General features: G+C 41.7%; 1 protein-coding gene across 1 annotated transcript; it reads left to right on the top strand.

Annotated features, from left to right (window-relative positions):
• Window positions 1-6,931: 6,931 nt before the first annotated feature.
• Window positions 6,932-17,787, top strand: CLN5 (CLN5 lysosomal BMP synthase). Its single transcript, XM_022577005.3, has 4 exons — window positions 6,932-7,145; window positions 10,356-10,521; window positions 11,071-11,296; window positions 13,555-17,787. The coding sequence occupies exons 1-4, from the start codon at window positions 6,973-6,975 to the stop codon at window positions 14,064-14,066; spliced, it is 1,077 nt and encodes a 358-aa protein (XP_022432713.1). The 5' UTR covers window positions 6,932-6,972; the 3' UTR covers window positions 14,067-17,787.
• The last annotated feature ends 16 nt before the right edge of the window (window positions 17,788-17,803 follow it).

The following is a 17,803-nucleotide window of genomic DNA, read 5'->3' as shown; positions in this document are numbered from 1 at the left end:
CCTCCTCCTGCCCTCGGGCTGTCCTGACCTTGCCCTGGTGCCTCAGGTGCACCAGCCCCGCCAAAGTTTGATGGGCTGCCATAGAAACGCCACATCCGCCAGGACGAAGGTGGGACAGCTGAGCCTTGCTGCGCGATGGGACTGCAGCGGGCTGCACTCGATCGCCGCCTGGCGGCGGATTGGCCTCTCACACAGCCTGATGGAGAGGGAGTTGGCCAGGGGTCACCAGTCCGGCGGGAGAGAGAGCGCGCCTGATGAAACTGCACATCCGGACTAGGGGAAGCTGTAGCTATTGTTCTTTGTGCTGGCAAGGAAGAAAAGGTGTGCCAGGCAGCCATAACCCAGATTTTATTAACCAGAATGTTTCATTTCAAAATTATCTTTAAATTTAAGAGGGAAAAAAAATACGGAATCCTACCTTTAGCTGGACTAAAGTAACTTCCATGCAATTTATTCCAAAAGAGAACATCAATATTTTATATACAATAATTTAATTAAAAAAATTTCAATAATACAAATGAATCTATATACAAAACAGAAATAGACTCACAGACATAGACAACAAACTTACGGTTACCAAAGTGGAAAAGCGGGGAGAGGGATAAATTAGGAGTATGGGCTTAACAGACACAAACTACTATACATAAAATAGATAAGCAACAAGGTTTTACTGTATAGCACAGTAAATGCAACATCTTGTAATAACCTATAGTGGAAAATAATCTGAAATACATACATACATATATATGTATAACTGAATCACTTTGCTCTACACCTGAAACTAATACAGCATTGTAAATCAACTATATCTCAATTGAAACAATTTTTTTCATCGTGTTCAATAGATTTTTTAACTGCTCAGCTCCAAAGGCAGAAGTTGAAGTGGTGTTTTTGACAGAAAAAAACTGAACGAGAAGTGCCACTGCATCCTTTCATCTGCATCAGAGCTGAAGGACAAATAATTTCTTAGGTCACTTAAAATGGAAAGGTTGATGACCAGATACAGTGTGGACTGTAACTGAGAGCGGTGAAAGGAGGCAGTCTTGGCTAGGATGCAGTGCTCCTCGTGATATTTTGCGTTTCACAAATGTAGCAAGCATTTAGAAAGTCCAGTAACCATATCTGTAACCTAGTTTTCTTCTACGATCACAGGAAAGAAACAGCAAAGAATGTGTTTACCTTGTTTAGCTAGAATGCTCCCCGAGTTTCTTTTGTATGACCTCATATATTGACCAGATATCTGAAAGAAATTTAGTTTTGTATTATTAAAGGGTGAAATCTACAATCTCCATCAATTACATCTCTACTTCCCCTGTTAGATCTTTAAATTACTAACCCTATCTTCCTCCAACAAAAATTTACTAAGCCCTTGTTATGTGCGGTGTTATAAATAAAGGACTACATCTACTTTCAAGAAGAAACCTACCTTTCTTGGCCTGGAGATAGATGCTGGTCATAAGTCATAGATGGAAGATTGCAAACCCATGAGGCTGATTCTAACTCTTGACCCAGAAGGACATTTTCATAGCCTAAGACTGTCAGTGATGCCTAAATTTAGAAAGAAGAAGTGTACATGGTACCGACATCAGGCAGGGGAAAGAGCAGCTGCCTATGAAAACGCATAGGCATCCGCTCACATCACTGAGGATACGGAGGAACAGGAGAAGAAGGAGGAGAAGATATTAGTCAACTCGAGAAGCAGGATAACCTGGTGGCCGGAGCAAGTTCCGTGTCTGCCTGTTGGGGATCTACCTTGAGTGATGTTGTGAAAGTTACTAATATCTCTGTGTCAACACTTCCACAATCTGCAAGAGGGAAGTAGCACCTTTTTCACAGAGCTGTTGGGAGGATTAAATATAGTAAATGTCAAGTGTGTCAAAACCTTAATAATGGGCTTACCTGGTTGCACAGTGGTTGAGAGTCCGCCTGCCGATGCAGGGGACACGGGTTCGTGCCCCGGTCCGGGAAGATCCCACATGCCGCGGAGCGGCTGGGCCCATGAGCCATGGCCGCTGAGCCTGCGCGTCCGGAGCCTGTGCTCCGCAACGGGAGAGACCATAACAGTGAGAGGCCTGCGTACTGCAAAAAAAAAAAAAAAAAATTACAAAGAAAAAGAAAAAAACAAAAAACCTTAATAATCATGTATTTCTGCTCACTGAATGGTAGGCACTGCTTCCTTTTGCTTGATATACATGAAAGCAAAGAGATGTTTTTGTTCTGAAGCTGGCTTTCTTGACAATATTAGCAAACTGTTCATAACAGAAGTAAAAATGTATGCAATAAATAACTAGAAGATTGTAAAGAATTGTTTAAAAGATTTAATGTAACAAGTAAAAGAGTATAAATCCGGAATTTCTTGATTTAGAATTAGGGTAGAGGGTTAACTATAGCTCCACAGTCGTTTGTTTTAAAGTATCACATATTAAGTATGTGACACTAATTCCTTCAAGTGGATATAATGTGTAACTTTATTAAATTCACACTAAATTATACTTTTAAGTTATCTTTGACCTAAAATAAGTTATTCTGTAGGTAAGTGAAATGCCAATAAAAATCTGAAAATAGGGCCTATATATTGCTATATAGTTGATTGTATTTGTTTAAGCCAGTTAAGCACCTGTAAAACAGGTACGTGTACCCAAGTTTCATAGCTTTTGGGGGAGGGGGGGCTGTTAATGATTTAACATCAAGATACTATTAACCTCTTGCATTAAAATTAGTACAGGAAATTAGTGTGCCTAGGGCAAGGGCTCTTAACCTTTCTTCATGTTCCATGGATCTCTTTGGCAGCCTGGTTAAACCCCTTCTCAGACTAATGTTTTTTAGTAAGTAAAATAATATTAACACTGGATTTACAATATTGACAGTGCATTATAAGTGTCAATGAAGAAACTAATCAACAGTCTAAGAAAGAAATGGAAAATCTCATTCAAGTCAAACTGAGGATTATAACCCAGGAGACAGTTTCTCAGAGAGCTCTGAGAACGGTTCCAAAGAGTGAAGAGGGGAGGTCAGTATATATGTGATTCTGGGGAAGCCGGTACGTGCAATCAAGCACACACTTGGCAGAAGTTTGTTGCTAGTCACGAGGAACAGATATCTTAGTTAATGGGTTTTTTTTTTAATGTTTTTCTAAGTATGGGAAGATGTAAGAATCCAGGTTCATAAAATTTTTTCTTCTGAACATATCTAACTCTCTGAAGGCCAGTTCTGTCAGTTTTCCCAGAGCACAGAGTGCCTTATCCTATCTTCACCCTTAATTCCTTTTAGGGTGTATTGTAGGTCAGGGACTGCAGTGGCTAACAAAATGATTCTTGTAGAACTGGATGGTGGGCAACATTCTTTGTTTTCCAATCCCTTCCCTTACAGTCTTTATTTCAGCCAAGGTCTGGGAGGCATTTTGTGACCAGTTTGTCCCAAGGTGCTAGGAATGCTTATCCTCAGGTTAGGCAAGGATTTCCTTGGTAGGCCACTCAGTGTGTTGTTACTAAACTAGGCCCTGTTAACCATAGGCGAAAGCTTCTGCACCACCTGTTTTATTAGTCTGTTATGGTCCAGGACATGGTCCCCTCTTGTTGCTTCTTCCCATATCTACAGTTACATTATTACAATCATTGATCTTATGGAACTGTATATTTGGCCAATCATTTCAAGTCACATAATCATCATTAACTTTATCTGAGGCTCATCACACATTTGGTAATGCAAGAAACAATAATCTTGTAAAAGAGGCAGAATATTTACTAACATAGCCAGTGACATTAATAGGTCTTACGTAAGTATTTAAGCTAAGAACTTCCATTAGGTGCAGCCCAGGATCTCCCCAGGTCCTCTGACCAGTCTGTTCTGCACCAATCCCTATCTTTAAGGGAAATGATATATTGGCATTGTACATAAAGTTCATTAAAGATGTCTGCCCATACAAGGCCAGTGGTGAGTCATCGTGACCTCTTACAGGATTGAGAAAGGAATGATATCTTCTAAGGAGTTACAACATGGCTGGTGCCAGAAGGAGAAAAATTGATCTTTATGTTGAGCAGGTATTTCTGCCACCGGAGAGGTCTCGTTAACACATAATGCAGATGCACAGTGCACACTAGAGGGGAGAGAGGAAGCCCAGATGGAGAGAGAAAATATTTACGTTTAAATTTTTCTTGTCTTGCCTTAAAATATGAATTTTTATTTCATCATAAGTGAGAAAGTAAAATTAGCTCGGACTGTAAAAATCTGCCCTGCCATCCAGGAGCCTGGAATAAAAGGCTGATAAAATCAGTTGCAAAATTAACATAAAACAATATTTCTCCCCAAACAGAGCTGTAAAGTGTCATAACCACCTCCTGCTTTCTGACTCACTGAGAAAATTTGTTCTCTAAAGTTAAAGACTTAGAGAGTTTTTGCTGTTGGAAATTACATCAGTAAGAATGAAATATCTCACCTTTACCTGGAGATTCTCAGCCCCTTGACACAGATAAGCAGCTTCAATTTACAACCTTTACAACCCAGGTGCAGAGCTCGCAATAAGGGGTTTCTAGACACAAAAATTCCATCTGTATTTAAACTTCATAGTATCCAAGGAAATAGGACCCCAGGTCCACTTTGTCATCTAAGCTGCACATTGATTCTGTGTGTTGACACACAGCCTTGCTTTGAGCCTACCAAAATACTGCTCACTTAAATTTCACTTAAACTCCACCCTACCTCAGAATCCTATAACTCTGTATTTTCCTTTGCTTGGGGAGATGCCACGCAGTTCCTCTGTGCGCAACCTCCCACGATGCAATGGTTAATAAGCCTGATTTTAATAGACTACAGTATTGTTCCACTATTGTGGTCTTAGGCTAATTGGAAAAGCCTGCAAAATAAACCAATTGGATTAAAATTCAGTCTATTTGTTGGGTCCTCAAAGTTTAAAAACGTCGGACTAGAGAGAAGTAGCAAGTATGATGAGGGATCAGGCAACAATAGTCTGGAAGCATTCTTAGCCTGGGGTGCTAGGGTCATAGCCAAGAAGAACAGAAGGCAGACCAGAGCAGAGCAGATGGGAGCTACCGAGAGACTGAGTCAGGGCTAATATGAGGAAACGCTTTGTTAACCATTAGAGCTCCTTGCACACAGAGTGGAGAGACTGCACACCCAAGAGGGGAGATCCCCACCACTAACCAAGGTAGATCTGAAGCTTGGTTTTGTAGCTCTGGGAAATCCTGAGGATAGAAAGTTCCACTGTGGCCCTCTAGCGTCTGGTCTCCTCATTTGTAAAATCTATACTGTTTCTTCCGAGAACTGCTTCTTTTAGCTTTAAGCCATGCTCAAGTGCGGGCCCACTCAGAATCCTACAGATGCCCTTCAGATCAAGCAGTACCCGTCTGCTGTCACCGCTAGGATGAGTTTCCCTCTCATCTTGGGTGGGTCTTTGGTTTGGTGATTTTGAACTGGGTGGTGGTATACGGAGGAGGGCTAGGGTTGGAGCCATCTAAATGCTTAGGTAAGTGAGGGTTAAAATGAAGCCCTGCCTGAACCTCCCCAGAATCCCCAACCTGCTGTAGCAAGTAGGCAAAGGCGTGTGTGCGTAGAGGGGAACAATTCCCATCGACCCTCAGAAGGCCTGGCAGGCGTGGGGAAGCCAATGACGCTCCCACCTCTCACCATGCGCTCACCCCCGACCCCCCGCCCACCGGGTCACAACAGTCCCCTCTGGCCACTGCAGTCACCCTGCTCATTCCAACATACTTACAAATACTATGCTGGTTCACTCATGTTGTGGGTGACGTGAAAGCGTTGGAAAGCCCTGGTCTGAGTCCTGCAGGCCGCCCTCTTGTGAAACGAGTGACTGTAAGTGACCATAAGTGACTATAAATGATTATGTGTCTTTAATACACTATTTATTTATTTATTTTTGGCCGCATTGGGTCTTCGTTTCTGTGCGCGGGCTTTGTCTAGTTGCTGTGAGTGGGGGCTTCTCTTCCTTGCAGTGCTCGGGCTTCTCATTGCGGTGGCTTCTCTTGTTGTGGAGCACGGGCTCTAGGCGCGCGGGCTTCAGTAGTTGTGACACGCGGGCTCAGTACTTGTGGCTCGCGGGTTCTAGAGCGCAGGCTCAGTAGTTGTGGCCCACGGGCTTAGCTGCTCTGCAGCATGTGGGATCTTCCCGGACCAGGGCTCGAACCCTTGTTCCCTGCATTGGCAGGCGGATTCTTAACCGCTGCGCCACCAGGGAAGTCCATAATGCACTATTTATAGACATACGTCAACCTCTGTCTATGAGAGCAGGACAGGCCATGAGTGCATCAGAAGCAGGGCAGCTGATCCCATTTTTTTCTTCAGGTGGTTGAAGGGTCAAAGAAGACAGAGTAATGCAGAATCTCCTTCGCAACTGAAGCGGTAGATCCAACAAGGATGAACATTGACGGGGGGAGGTGGGTGGATGTGAGCTCCTTGTTAGTGTGGCCACTGTCTCACCGGCTTAGTCAGGTGAGGGCCAGTCACTCCCCCATCATTGTCTTCCTCAGTGCACTCACCTCCCCCATATATTCTCCTTCACTCAAGTGTCTGTCGTCTCCTAGTCTGGGCCCTGAGGGATGAGGTAAGAGCTCGGTGCTAGAGAATCCAAAAGAGACCAAAGCTGGACTTTCTGTTTGCTTGCTTGTGGTGACTGTAGTTGGGGGGACGTCAGCAGAAGCTCCAAAGAAGCGGTGACCTTTAAACTGAGACGTGAGGCCGAAAGAACTCGGCATTAAGAGTCAGAGAAAAAGAAGGCCCACGGCCTGTTTGGGCTGCTCGGGGGAACTGGACCAAAGCGCCTTCCGGGTCGGCCAAGTCCAGAAGCCGCCCGCGCTCGGGACGGGCGCGCCGGGCGCGCCGGACGCGCCGGACAGGGGGCGGAGCCGCCGTCGAGGGCGTGGCTCTGCGCATGCTCTGCTCGCCGGCCCTCCGCCGTCGCGGGGCGCGGGAGGCGCCGCAAGCAGCGGGAAACGCTTCATGGCGCAGGCGGGGAGAGCTGGTCTGGGGGCCTGGGGGCGGCGGTGCGCGGGCGGGGATGTGGCTCCGGTCTGCGCGCCTTGGCGCTGGGCCTCAGCGCTGCTCTGGCTGGCGGCGGCGGCAGCGGCGGCGGCGAGCGGCCCCTCCCGGCGCCAGTGGCCGGTGCCTTACAAGTGAGTGCGCTGGCGCGGAGGGGAGGGCGCTCGCGCGCGCGTCCGAAGTTCGCGGGTCAAAGGCGGGGGGGCGGGGAGGGGATTGTGTCCCGGTCGCGCGGTTGTGCGGGGGCGGCGCTCGGCGACCCTGAGGGCGCGGCGTTGAATGAAGTAAGAGAGCTGTTGAGTCGCGGCTGTTTGCTGTGCGCCGCCCTGGGGTCACCTCCTCCCGGGACCCTTGAGCCAGTTACGAGGTGACCTAGACTCAGGGCTGCCCCGAATCGTGGATGAAAAGGGAGTAATGTTATTTCGTCGCGTGCCTGTCGGATACAAGTCGCTGACACTTTTAATGGTTTGGGGAGACCTTTAATATCGCATTTATTACCGTGCCATGCCCTGTCATTTATTTATCTTGAGTGCATACATTTGCACGTCAAGTGTCCAGTTTACCCAGCTTGCCTGGGTTTGCCTGGGACTTCCCGTTATTTAGCACTAGAAGTCCGGCGACCCGGGAATCCGCTCGGCCCCTTGGTTGGCGACCTCGTTTGTCCACTGTCTTCAGCCTGGAGGTAGGACGCTGGTCATAAGCTGAGGACACGGAGACTGCAGATATGCGAAGCATATTTGAGCCTTTGAACTAGAACAGTATTTACATGGCCTAATTGTCAGAGATGGCTAAGCAGAGAGAAAGAAAGAAACCATGGTGTCAACATCAGGCAGGGGAAGGGCCAGCAGCTTTTGAAAATGCACAACTATTCTGGATGACGAAATAGTGAGTTGGGAGACAGGATAACCTAGGGGTCGCGAGTGAGTTCTGGGCTCCCACCACTGCGGATCAAGTCAGGCTCCACCATCACTAGCTGTGTGATCTTGGGAAAGTTGCTCAGTATCTCAGTGTCCACATGTCCTGAGTCAAAAATTAGGAACAGTAGTTACTTCAGGTTTGTTGGGGGGATTAAATCTAGTAAATGCTAGTCAGCTATTTTCAAACCTGAATACAGTATTGGTGTATTCTGCTCACTAAATGGCTCGCAGTACTTCCTTGTTTTGCTTGATATACATGAAAAGAGAAATTTGAGTTTGAAGCTGGTTTTCTGGAAAGTGTTAATAAAATGTTCAAAAGAAGTAAAAATTTAATATTCAATAAAACGAGGAAGAGATTGGAAATCCAAAACTACTTGATTTAAGGACAAGATATTGACCATGACTTCTTATGTTTCTTTAAAAGTTTGAAGTGTTAAGTACATGCCTTCATCTAATCCCCATCATAAAATTTTAACTTTATTAAGTTCACACTTAAATCATACTTTTGAAATTACCTTTGACCTAAAATAGATTTTGCTGTGGGTAAGTGAAACCTATATGTAGTTGCCCATTTGCTTAAACCAGGTAAGCACCTATAAAACAGTTAAGTATATCCAAGACTCATAAGCTTTTAGGAGGGGGTTGTCAATATTTTTGTCTAAATAAAGATTTTTTTTTTGGCTGTACCGCAGGGCTTGCGGGAACTTAGTTCCCTGACCAGGGATTGAACCCAGGCCAAGGCAGTGCAAGCACCGAATCCTAACCACTAGACCACCAGGGAACTCCCTAAATCAAGATTTTAACTCTTTAAATTAGAATAGACATTTTTGTTGATGCGTTAGGATTGTAAAACAATAGATTGGGCTAGAACCTGAGGGAATCTAGGATTTTTAGAGGATAGATAGAGGCAGCTACTTTCTCTTTCATCTTTCTCTCCAGTGAAAGGTGTGTAGTGAGTGTCTGCTGATCTGAAATCACCACAGTCCCTCCTCCCCAGTCCTACTGCCGTGGCCTTCTCAGGCTGCTTCCTTGCTTGTTGTATTATTGCTGTGACCTCCTCACTGCCCTCTCAGCCTTAATTTGGCCTTTCTCCCCACCCTTTTCTAATTCATAAAGTGAGGCTTATTTAGAGCAAATTCAGTTATATCACATCTGCTACTTCAGATCCTTTAACTGATCTCCCTCCCAGGCTCAGCCCTCCCCAGCTGTGGCACTCTAGAGGGTGCCCTTCACATTGTCCAGACATACCTCTCGTTTTATTGCACTACTCAGATACTGCATTTTTTACCAACTGAAGATTTGTGGCAACCTTGTGTGGTCCGATGGTAGTTAGCATTTTTTAGCAGTAAAGTATTTTTTAATTGAGGTACATACAATATGTTGGGGGTTTTAAGACATAATACTATTGCACGCTGAATAGACCACGGTATGATGTAAACATAACTTTTATATGCACTGGGAAACTAAAAAGCTCGGATGACTCCCTTCCCTTTACAGCGTCATCCGACGTATTGTGGTGGTCTGGAAGCGACCCACGCTGTCTCCGAGGTGCACCTGAATTAGGGCGAAGTGACAGTCCCTGCCTCCCTCTCCTCTCACCGCTGCTGCCTTGAAGCCTGAACTCCAGTCTTCCTTACCCACTTGAGACTCTTCCAGCGTGTCATGCTTGTCTTAGAGTATTTAGTGTTTTGTTTCCTTTTCCGTACTGACTTCCTAAAGTATTTTAAAAACCTAGGCTAGGCCTTCATCTCTTCCTTTGCCTCCTTACCCCCAGGCATCCCGCAGCAGGTAAAAATGATTTCTCCCTCTTTTGCACCCTCAGGCCTTTGTGTATTTCTTTGTAAGCATTCACCATGCTGCGCTTCATCACTTGTTTAATGTCTTACCAGCCCTCACCCAGAGCTCCTTGAGGGGAGGAACAGCATTTTAACTTTTGTTTCCCTCCTTTCTAGTATAGTCGTAGATCCTCAATAATATTGGTTGAAGGGGATGTCGGCTAATCCTCAAGAAAATAGAAAATGCGTTCTATTTAATTATGATTATCTTTGAATAATCAACATATGGATTGTTTGGGAAGTTCAATATCATTTGAAAGCTATTCCTTTATTCAGTAAATATCTGTCTACTAAATAAGGTGTGGAGCTATAAACATTTTCACGTGTGGTCCCTGTCTTCAGAATTCTCACAATGGGAGCAGGGAACCAGGAAGCATGCAATTATCAGTGCTTTCAATGTATCATTTGCTATTAAAGACATCATTGGAGTTTGTTCACAGGATAACATATAAAATGTGTATTTATACACTATGGCTGAGCTTTGGGTGTTTTTTCTAAAAATGTGATTGACAGTGAAATTAAAATCTGGATTCTACGATGTGCGAGAACCAAATTCCTATTAGAATCTAAGTTGATGATTTTTTTTTGTTAGACGCTTTTCCTTCCGTCCAGAACCAGATCCTTACTGTCAAGCTAAATACACTTTCTGTCCCACTGGCTCCCCTGTCCCAGTGATGAAGGATGATGATGTCATTGAAGTCTTTCGTTTACAAGCCCCAGTGTGGGAATTTAAATATGGAGACCTCCTGGGACACTTGGTAAGGCTGCATCTTGATCTTGTAGCTGGTTAATTAAGTGATTTGATTAAGTGGATTTGAGGGAATAATCTCTATTCAGTCACTAGTTTTAGATTATGTTTATTGGTGTTCCTCTTAGCGAATTTTAAATAAGTAGTCCAAAAAAATAATCAAGTTTTATGATCCTGACAATAATCAGTGCAATTGCTTTAATCCATTTTAATATTATGGATCCAAACGCAATTCCTGTACCCAGATCCTGGAAAGAAAGAAAGGAGGAGGCCCCGAGCAAGGGGCAAGGCAGGTGGGAATCACTTCTTCACATCCAGTTCCTGTTGTGCACACTTTTCCTAGGTTAGCTCACCATTTGAGCCTCTCATCACCTGAGAGGTACACAGACTTCCTTCCTGTGTCTGGGGCACGGAGGCTGCTCAACGTGAGAATAGCAACAGGGAAGGGGAATAACTGGTCTGCTCTATATGCAGCTGTGGTATCGCACTTTCTCCCATCTGGCTCCTGAACCAGCGGTTACGTCACAGATGCTTTGATACATGTATGATCTTTACACAGAAAATTATGCACGACGCCATTGGATTCAGGAGTACTTTAACTGAAAAGAACTACACAATGGAATGGTATGAACTTTTCCAGCTTGGAAACTGCACATTTCCCCATCTCCGACCTGAAATGAATGCCCCTTTCTGGTGTAATCAAGGAGCTGCCTGCTTTTTTGAAGGAATTGATGATATTCACTGGAAGGAAAACGGGACGTTAGTTCTGGTAGCAACCATGTCAGGTAAGTTTCAAAACTATGGCAGCATTTGATGATTGCATCAATATCCAAAAATGACAGAAATTACTTTCATTGAGGCCTCTCAGTAACGGTCTGCTCTTCAGAGGTCAACTTATAAAATACACTTCTGGAATCACTAACCTTTGATCCAAACTATTACTCATGCAAAACTTCACCTTATTTACAGATTATCTTTTCTATTTTCACAATAAAAATAAATGATATAAAGCTGTACAATTAAATTGGACTTTCTAAATAAAATAATAGAGGTAAATCTCTATTTTAGAGGTGACCACCAGTTTGTTCTCTGTATCCGGGGGTCTGTTTCTGTTTTCTTTTGTTTGTTCATTTGTTTTATTTTTTAGATTCTACATACCATATGAAATCATATGGTAATTTGCCTTTCTCTGTCTGACTTACTAAACGTAATATCCTCTAGGTCCATCCATGTTGTCACAAATGGCAAGATTTCATTCTTTTTTATGGCTGAATAATATTCCATTGTATGTACATGCCACATTTTCCTTATTCATTCATCCCTCGATGGAAACTTGGGTCATTTCCATGTCTTGGCTATTGTAAATAATGCTGCAGGAAACTTAGCGGTGCTTATAACTTTTCAAGTTAAGTGTTTTTTCTTCCTTTGGATAAATGCCCAGGAGTAGAATTGCTGGATCATATGATAGTTCTATGTTTAATTTTTTGAGGAACCTCCATACTGTTCTCCATAGTGGCTGCACCAATTTACATTCCCATCAATAGTGCACGAGGGTTCCCTTTTCTCCACACCCTCACCAACACTTGTCTTTTTGATGATGGCCATTCTGACAGGTGTGAGGTAATATCTCATTGTGGTTTTGATTTGCAGAATTGGTGTCTTTTAAATGTAATCTGGGAATCTTTTAACTATTTATCATGCTGTTTTCTATATTTCTTCCTATTTTCTAATTGATGTGCCCCAAACCATCCAACAATATAAAAGTCCATTCTCTTTTAGCAATGCTCATTGTGGTAAATAGCTATCCTTCTTTCATTCCAGGCCAGTTCACATCTCTCCTTTCTCCATTTCCACCTACCTCATTATCTACAAAATCTTCCTTCTGACATCAAAGTATGATCATATGAACAAGTGATCACTATTTTCTGTAGAAGAGTTTGCAATATGCTGGTACTTAAGTCTTTTAAGTTATCCATCTGCCTTGTGATTAATCCTGTTCATTGACCTTTTTTCACATTACAGAATAGGGTTTTGAAGCATTCTTATCTCTTCATTACAAGCAGTGGCTTTTCAAAGTTGAAGAACACTATGAACAGTATCTCCAGCTCTAAGAAAACAGGATTTATATTATTTCACCATTTTAATACCATAAAATTGATAAAAGCAGCTACTCTGTTCATTCTGTAGGGCTTTAAATATTGATTTTATGGACTCAAGCTGGAGTAACCTAAGAAAGATTCACACACAGTGACAAAGTGAAATGTTGGGGCCATGCTGTTTTAGGCCCAGATGTGGTTGCAACCATGCAGAGTATTTTGTTAACATTTGGAGAGATCCCTCTGGTCTGGTACAAGGTGGTAAGAGAGAGTGTTAGCCATCCCGGAGTCTGTATAATCCATGAACTTGGTCAAAAACATTTCCAGTTTAGTTGATTCACTGGAAGAATTTGTGTAGTGGGTAGAAAGGTTGTAAGCAGTAGCCACAAGTACAGGGAGCAAAGGGAGATACCAGATATTCAGGGTGAATGGGGCACGGTGCTTCCTTCTCAAGAAGCTGTTCCTCAGGCAGCCATTCATACCTTGCTTTGCACAGAAAAGCTTCGTGTTTCACCTTCCTCAGTTCTTCTTACACTATCTTTGCCTCATTCACTTTTTCCTCTTCCACAATTTTTCCCTTGCTTCTTTTTTCTCTTTTGCCTCTGAATCCAAGATTTGTTGAGTGGAGTAGAGAAAGAGGGCTTTCGCACATGTACAATTTAGCTTTTGACTGTAGCTTAAATGATTATAGAATTCGTATGTAAGACTCCTCTTTATACACCTATTATATCTAATGTTTAGTTCAGAAATACCTTGTGCCTTGAAAAATGGAACAGTAATTGGCTGAGCTTGGATTCCTTTTGTGAGATGCAGGTTTGGAAATTCAAAAACTGTTGTTTAATCATGTAGTCATGGCCTTGATCTGGTTAGAGCATTTTACTTAAAACTAACATGATTAGCTTTGATGTTCACATAGTGTTGTTGTTTTTTTGTTTGTTTTTAACTAGGAGACATATTTAACAAAATGGCAAAGTGGGTAAAACAGGACAATGAAACAGGGATTTATTATGAGACATGGACTGTCCAAGCCAGCCCAGAAAAAGGGGCAGAGACATGGTTTGAATCCTACGACTGTTCCAAATTTGTGTTAAGGACATATAAGAAGTTGGCTGAACTTGGAGCAGACTTCAAGAAGATAGAAACCAACTATACAAGAATATTTCTTTACAGTGGAGAACCTACTTACTTGGGAAATGAAACATCTGTTTTTGGGCCAACAGGAGACAAGACTCTTGCTTTAGCCATAAAAAGATTTTATTGTCCTTTCAAACCACATTTGTCAACTAAAGAGTTTCTTTTGAGTCTCTTGCAAATTTTTGATGCTGTGATTATACACAGACAGTTCTATTTGTTTTATAATTTTGAATATTGGTTTTTACCTATGAAATTCCCTTTTATTAAAATAACATATGAAGAAATCCCTTTACCTAACAGAAACAGAACACTCCCTGGTTTATAAAACCTTAATTCTACTGCTTTTTTTTTCTACTAGCACATCAGTTTTTCAGGGAGTGGTTTTACATGTGTGGATTTCTTAGGCCTTTCTTCCTTGGGACAGAAAGGTAAAAGACACATGGGCAGAATTGCTGCATAATAATATCTCGGGAATTTTTTTGGAAAGAAGCTGAAAACTCTTATTGTGTTGGCCAAAGTGAACCCATTAGGTGATCTTGATTTCAATCTCCAAGGCTTTGTTAATATGGAGAATTATATCATATCATCAGATATACAGGATCTTTGGACTCAGAATGTGAAATTGTGGATATGGTGTGCCAAAACTAAAAATACTGTCAGTGACATTGTCATGGTGGGAGCTACTTTTTGCAGATATGGTAATTACACTTTCTCATTTAGGTACTCTCTGGTAGTTTTGACTGACTTTACAGCCTTTGTAACTTCTAGAGCCAGTCCTAGTAGTTTGATTTTGTTCTATTCACTTAACCTTAAAGAGTAATTTGGACACCACAGCTGGAGTGGTCATGCTTCCAGATGTGGTAAAATCAGTGATAAAGAGCACAAGTTTCTGGCTGGCATTTTAGAACTAGCCAGTGACTGGTATTTTGTGATTTAAGCAACTTATCATTTCCAAACCTTAGTTTCCTTATCTCAAAAATGATTCATCTGTCACGATTGTTGTAAAGACTGAAGCCATGTATAGTTTGGCCTAGTAAGGTCACAGTAAGTGGTAACTATGACGATTAATCAGAGAACAAACTGCCATCATTGATCTTGCCTAATGTGGTTTGCATGCCAGCCTTTCCTGGCTTTGTAATAATCACCCAGACTCTGAGCGGGCAGCATAGTGCTTCTGCGGTTCTTCACACATATGGAACATGGAAGTATCTGACTGCAGGTACATCTGGGTGAACGGGCACCCTTTAACTAACTCCTTCACTGCTTCACACAGTCCCTCCGCCGCCCACTAAAGCTGCCAGCAGTGGAAGAAGGTACACTTCCCAGAGAGAGGGCAGGTTTTTGTCAAGGATCGCCAAGTAGCTGTGCTTCCATTAGGGCCATCAAACAAGGTCTCAACGTCCTTTAAGTGTCTGATAACTGAACACCTTGTTTCTATTCATGGAAAAAATACCTACCAGTCAGGAAAATGATGAGGCAGAGATCAGAGAAAACAGTCTGTATTTAATATGTAAATGTACCAATTCTATTCAGTTTCTGCCCACATTTGAGTGCTTCCTAAGAGGTTAGTACATTGAGTTCTCATAAAAAGCCTAAGCGTAGGTACTCTTTACGTGACTCAAATGAGGAAATTGAGACTTAGAAAGGTTATGTGACCTTTCCACAGCTACCCACCTAGTGGTAATGGAGCCTCATTTTGAACCAGGTTCTGCTGACTGAATGGGATGCACCATCAAGCAGGTTTTTCAGCGCTGCTCAAGTGTGGTCCTCAGACCAGTGCCTGGACCATAAGTTACTAACACCGTATGTTCTGGTCTGTGAGGAGGAACTCTTAAAGCAACTTGTTTGACTAATTTTGTTTCTGTTGAATCCAATAAAAAAAAAAAAACAAAAAACGGGGGCTTGTACTTTTGCTTTTATTTCGTCTAGGAATTTATCATTGTCTTCAAAACTACAGGCACTAAAACGCAGTCTAAAAATAAAAACCCAGCCCTTCAGCACAGATAGCATAAGAAGCACTGCATCATTATGATGCCTGCTGCACAGAGGATGTCTCACGCTCGAGCACAGGGAGAAGTGGCTTTCACTGCCTACAGTTTTGCCTTGTCTACTCATGTTAATAGCGCCAAACATTCCTGATTACTTTAACCTCTTTAACCTGCTAGTTGTCTTCAGAATATGTCACAAGAAAACTTGGATCTTTGCACTGGCACCATCTAGCGGCTAAAATCGGGCAATGTCAGCCTCTGGATTCAGGAAAATTGCTCTGGAAAAAGTGTTTTGGATTTCCAGAACTACATTGGGGTAACAAGCAGAAACTCCTATGCCAAGTTTGTATTAACTGTAAATCACAGAACTTGGTTCCATGGCAACAACAAATGAGGACATCCGTACATGGAACTTGAATATTAAAGCAAGAATCTACTAGTTACATTAAAAAGCGTTCATGATTTTCCACTGTTGCTAAGAATACTGATGTGAAGAAATTCTGAGAATTTGACATATAGACTCAGGATACTATAACAGTGTGTAGCATTCATATAAGTACTTCTTAAGAATTTATCAAACCTATCTATACTTACAAGTTGAAGTAGGGCTTTGAAGCAGAGATGATTCAGGAAAAAGCTTTTAAAATGGTAGCTGGAAAACCAAAACACAAGCTAGGCAGGAATCTGCCAATTAAATTTTGCTGTCCTTTGAACTTCTGTATAACTAACTTAAATGTGATTTCTGTTTTTCTTGTTAAGTTGTAAATGTATAAAATTTCCTCTACAAGAAACCATTAGTTGAAGTCTAAGTTATATTAGGGCTTTAGAATAATCTTATTAATAAGTTATTAATTCTGGCTCCATATTAGGTAAGTATACCCACAGTGTGTCATCAGTTGTAGGTACAGGAAAATAGGCAAAAGGTGAAAATAACTCAAACTGTATAAATATTTGGAACCCTCACTCAATATTGGCTCCTTATTAGAAATCAGAAAAATAAAATAAAAAATCTTAAGAAGTCTCATCCAGTTTTATAATCTGCTCTGGTGGCACTTAACGAATTCCCTAGGACTGTATTTCCTTTAAGATGACTTTTTTTTTTTAAAGAAATTGTTGGTATGTTACAAAAACAGCAACGTTCCCAAACCCCACACACGCTTTTCCCCTCACAGCAAATGAGTTGGCCAAAGTTTGTTTCCAGCATCTTCCTCGTATTTACCCTTTATTATCCAAATAGCATCCTGCTTCTTAAACCTTCTACATTTTCTTTCCCCTATTTAAAACAAGACAGCATGGTAATCATATATTCTTTTACTGGACTGATTATTCTAAGGATAAGCTCTTAATTCACTTTGGAGTAAAAGGCTTTGTGTTCTTTTTTATATATCATATGATATGTCCTTTTTTTTTTAAAGGAAAATTGGGTATCAGCAAGTAGGTAAAATTTTTCTGGCTGCTTGGTAACATTTAAAAACCAGCCCCACAGATAAACTGAGCTGGAATCTGTGCAAAGATTGTGCCCAGCTGTGTATGGGGTAGAGATTACTTTACAGCTTATTAAAGGACCTAGTTCAGGCCTGAGCCTTCTTCATACCAACCCTTGCCTTCTATCCTAAGCTTTTCCATAAATATAAAGAATTCTCCTTTGATTGCAGTAAATTGACTTAATCTTTAGTCATGCCTTTTTACTGATAATATTGTTAATAAAATAGCCCAGTTTAAGATTACCAAGGTAAACTGAAGTTACTTTATGGAAACTGGAGATGAAAATAATTTCAATAGTTTAAAAACTATTCTGATTGTATGGATTTATATAAAGGTCTTTCTCTCTAAAAATGCTAGCCGGGTTCAAGGATCCTGACTAAGAATTCTATTCCTAAACAATCTGTTTTTTAAATTCTTATTCTAAATGCCTAATCTTGTATCTCAGAAAAGCCACTCTACCATAAATATTTAATATTAAACATTACATCCATCAGATATGGATTTGAAACTAAAACTATAAATCTGTAAGTTTAACTTGCTTTAAAATCAAATAAGTACATCTGTTAGGGTAGTTTTAAAAAATAATACA

The sequence above is a fragment of the Delphinapterus leucas genome, chromosome 18 (genome assembly GCF_059928025.1).
Source record: "Delphinapterus leucas isolate spDelLeu-1000000601 "Yukka" chromosome 18, BTC_Dleu_Yukka2, whole genome shotgun sequence".
In the NCBI taxonomy this organism is placed as follows: domain Eukaryota; kingdom Metazoa; phylum Chordata; class Mammalia; order Artiodactyla; family Monodontidae; genus Delphinapterus; species Delphinapterus leucas.
Note: the sequence above shows the minus strand (reverse complement) of the source record. Positions and strands in the feature narration are given on the sequence as shown.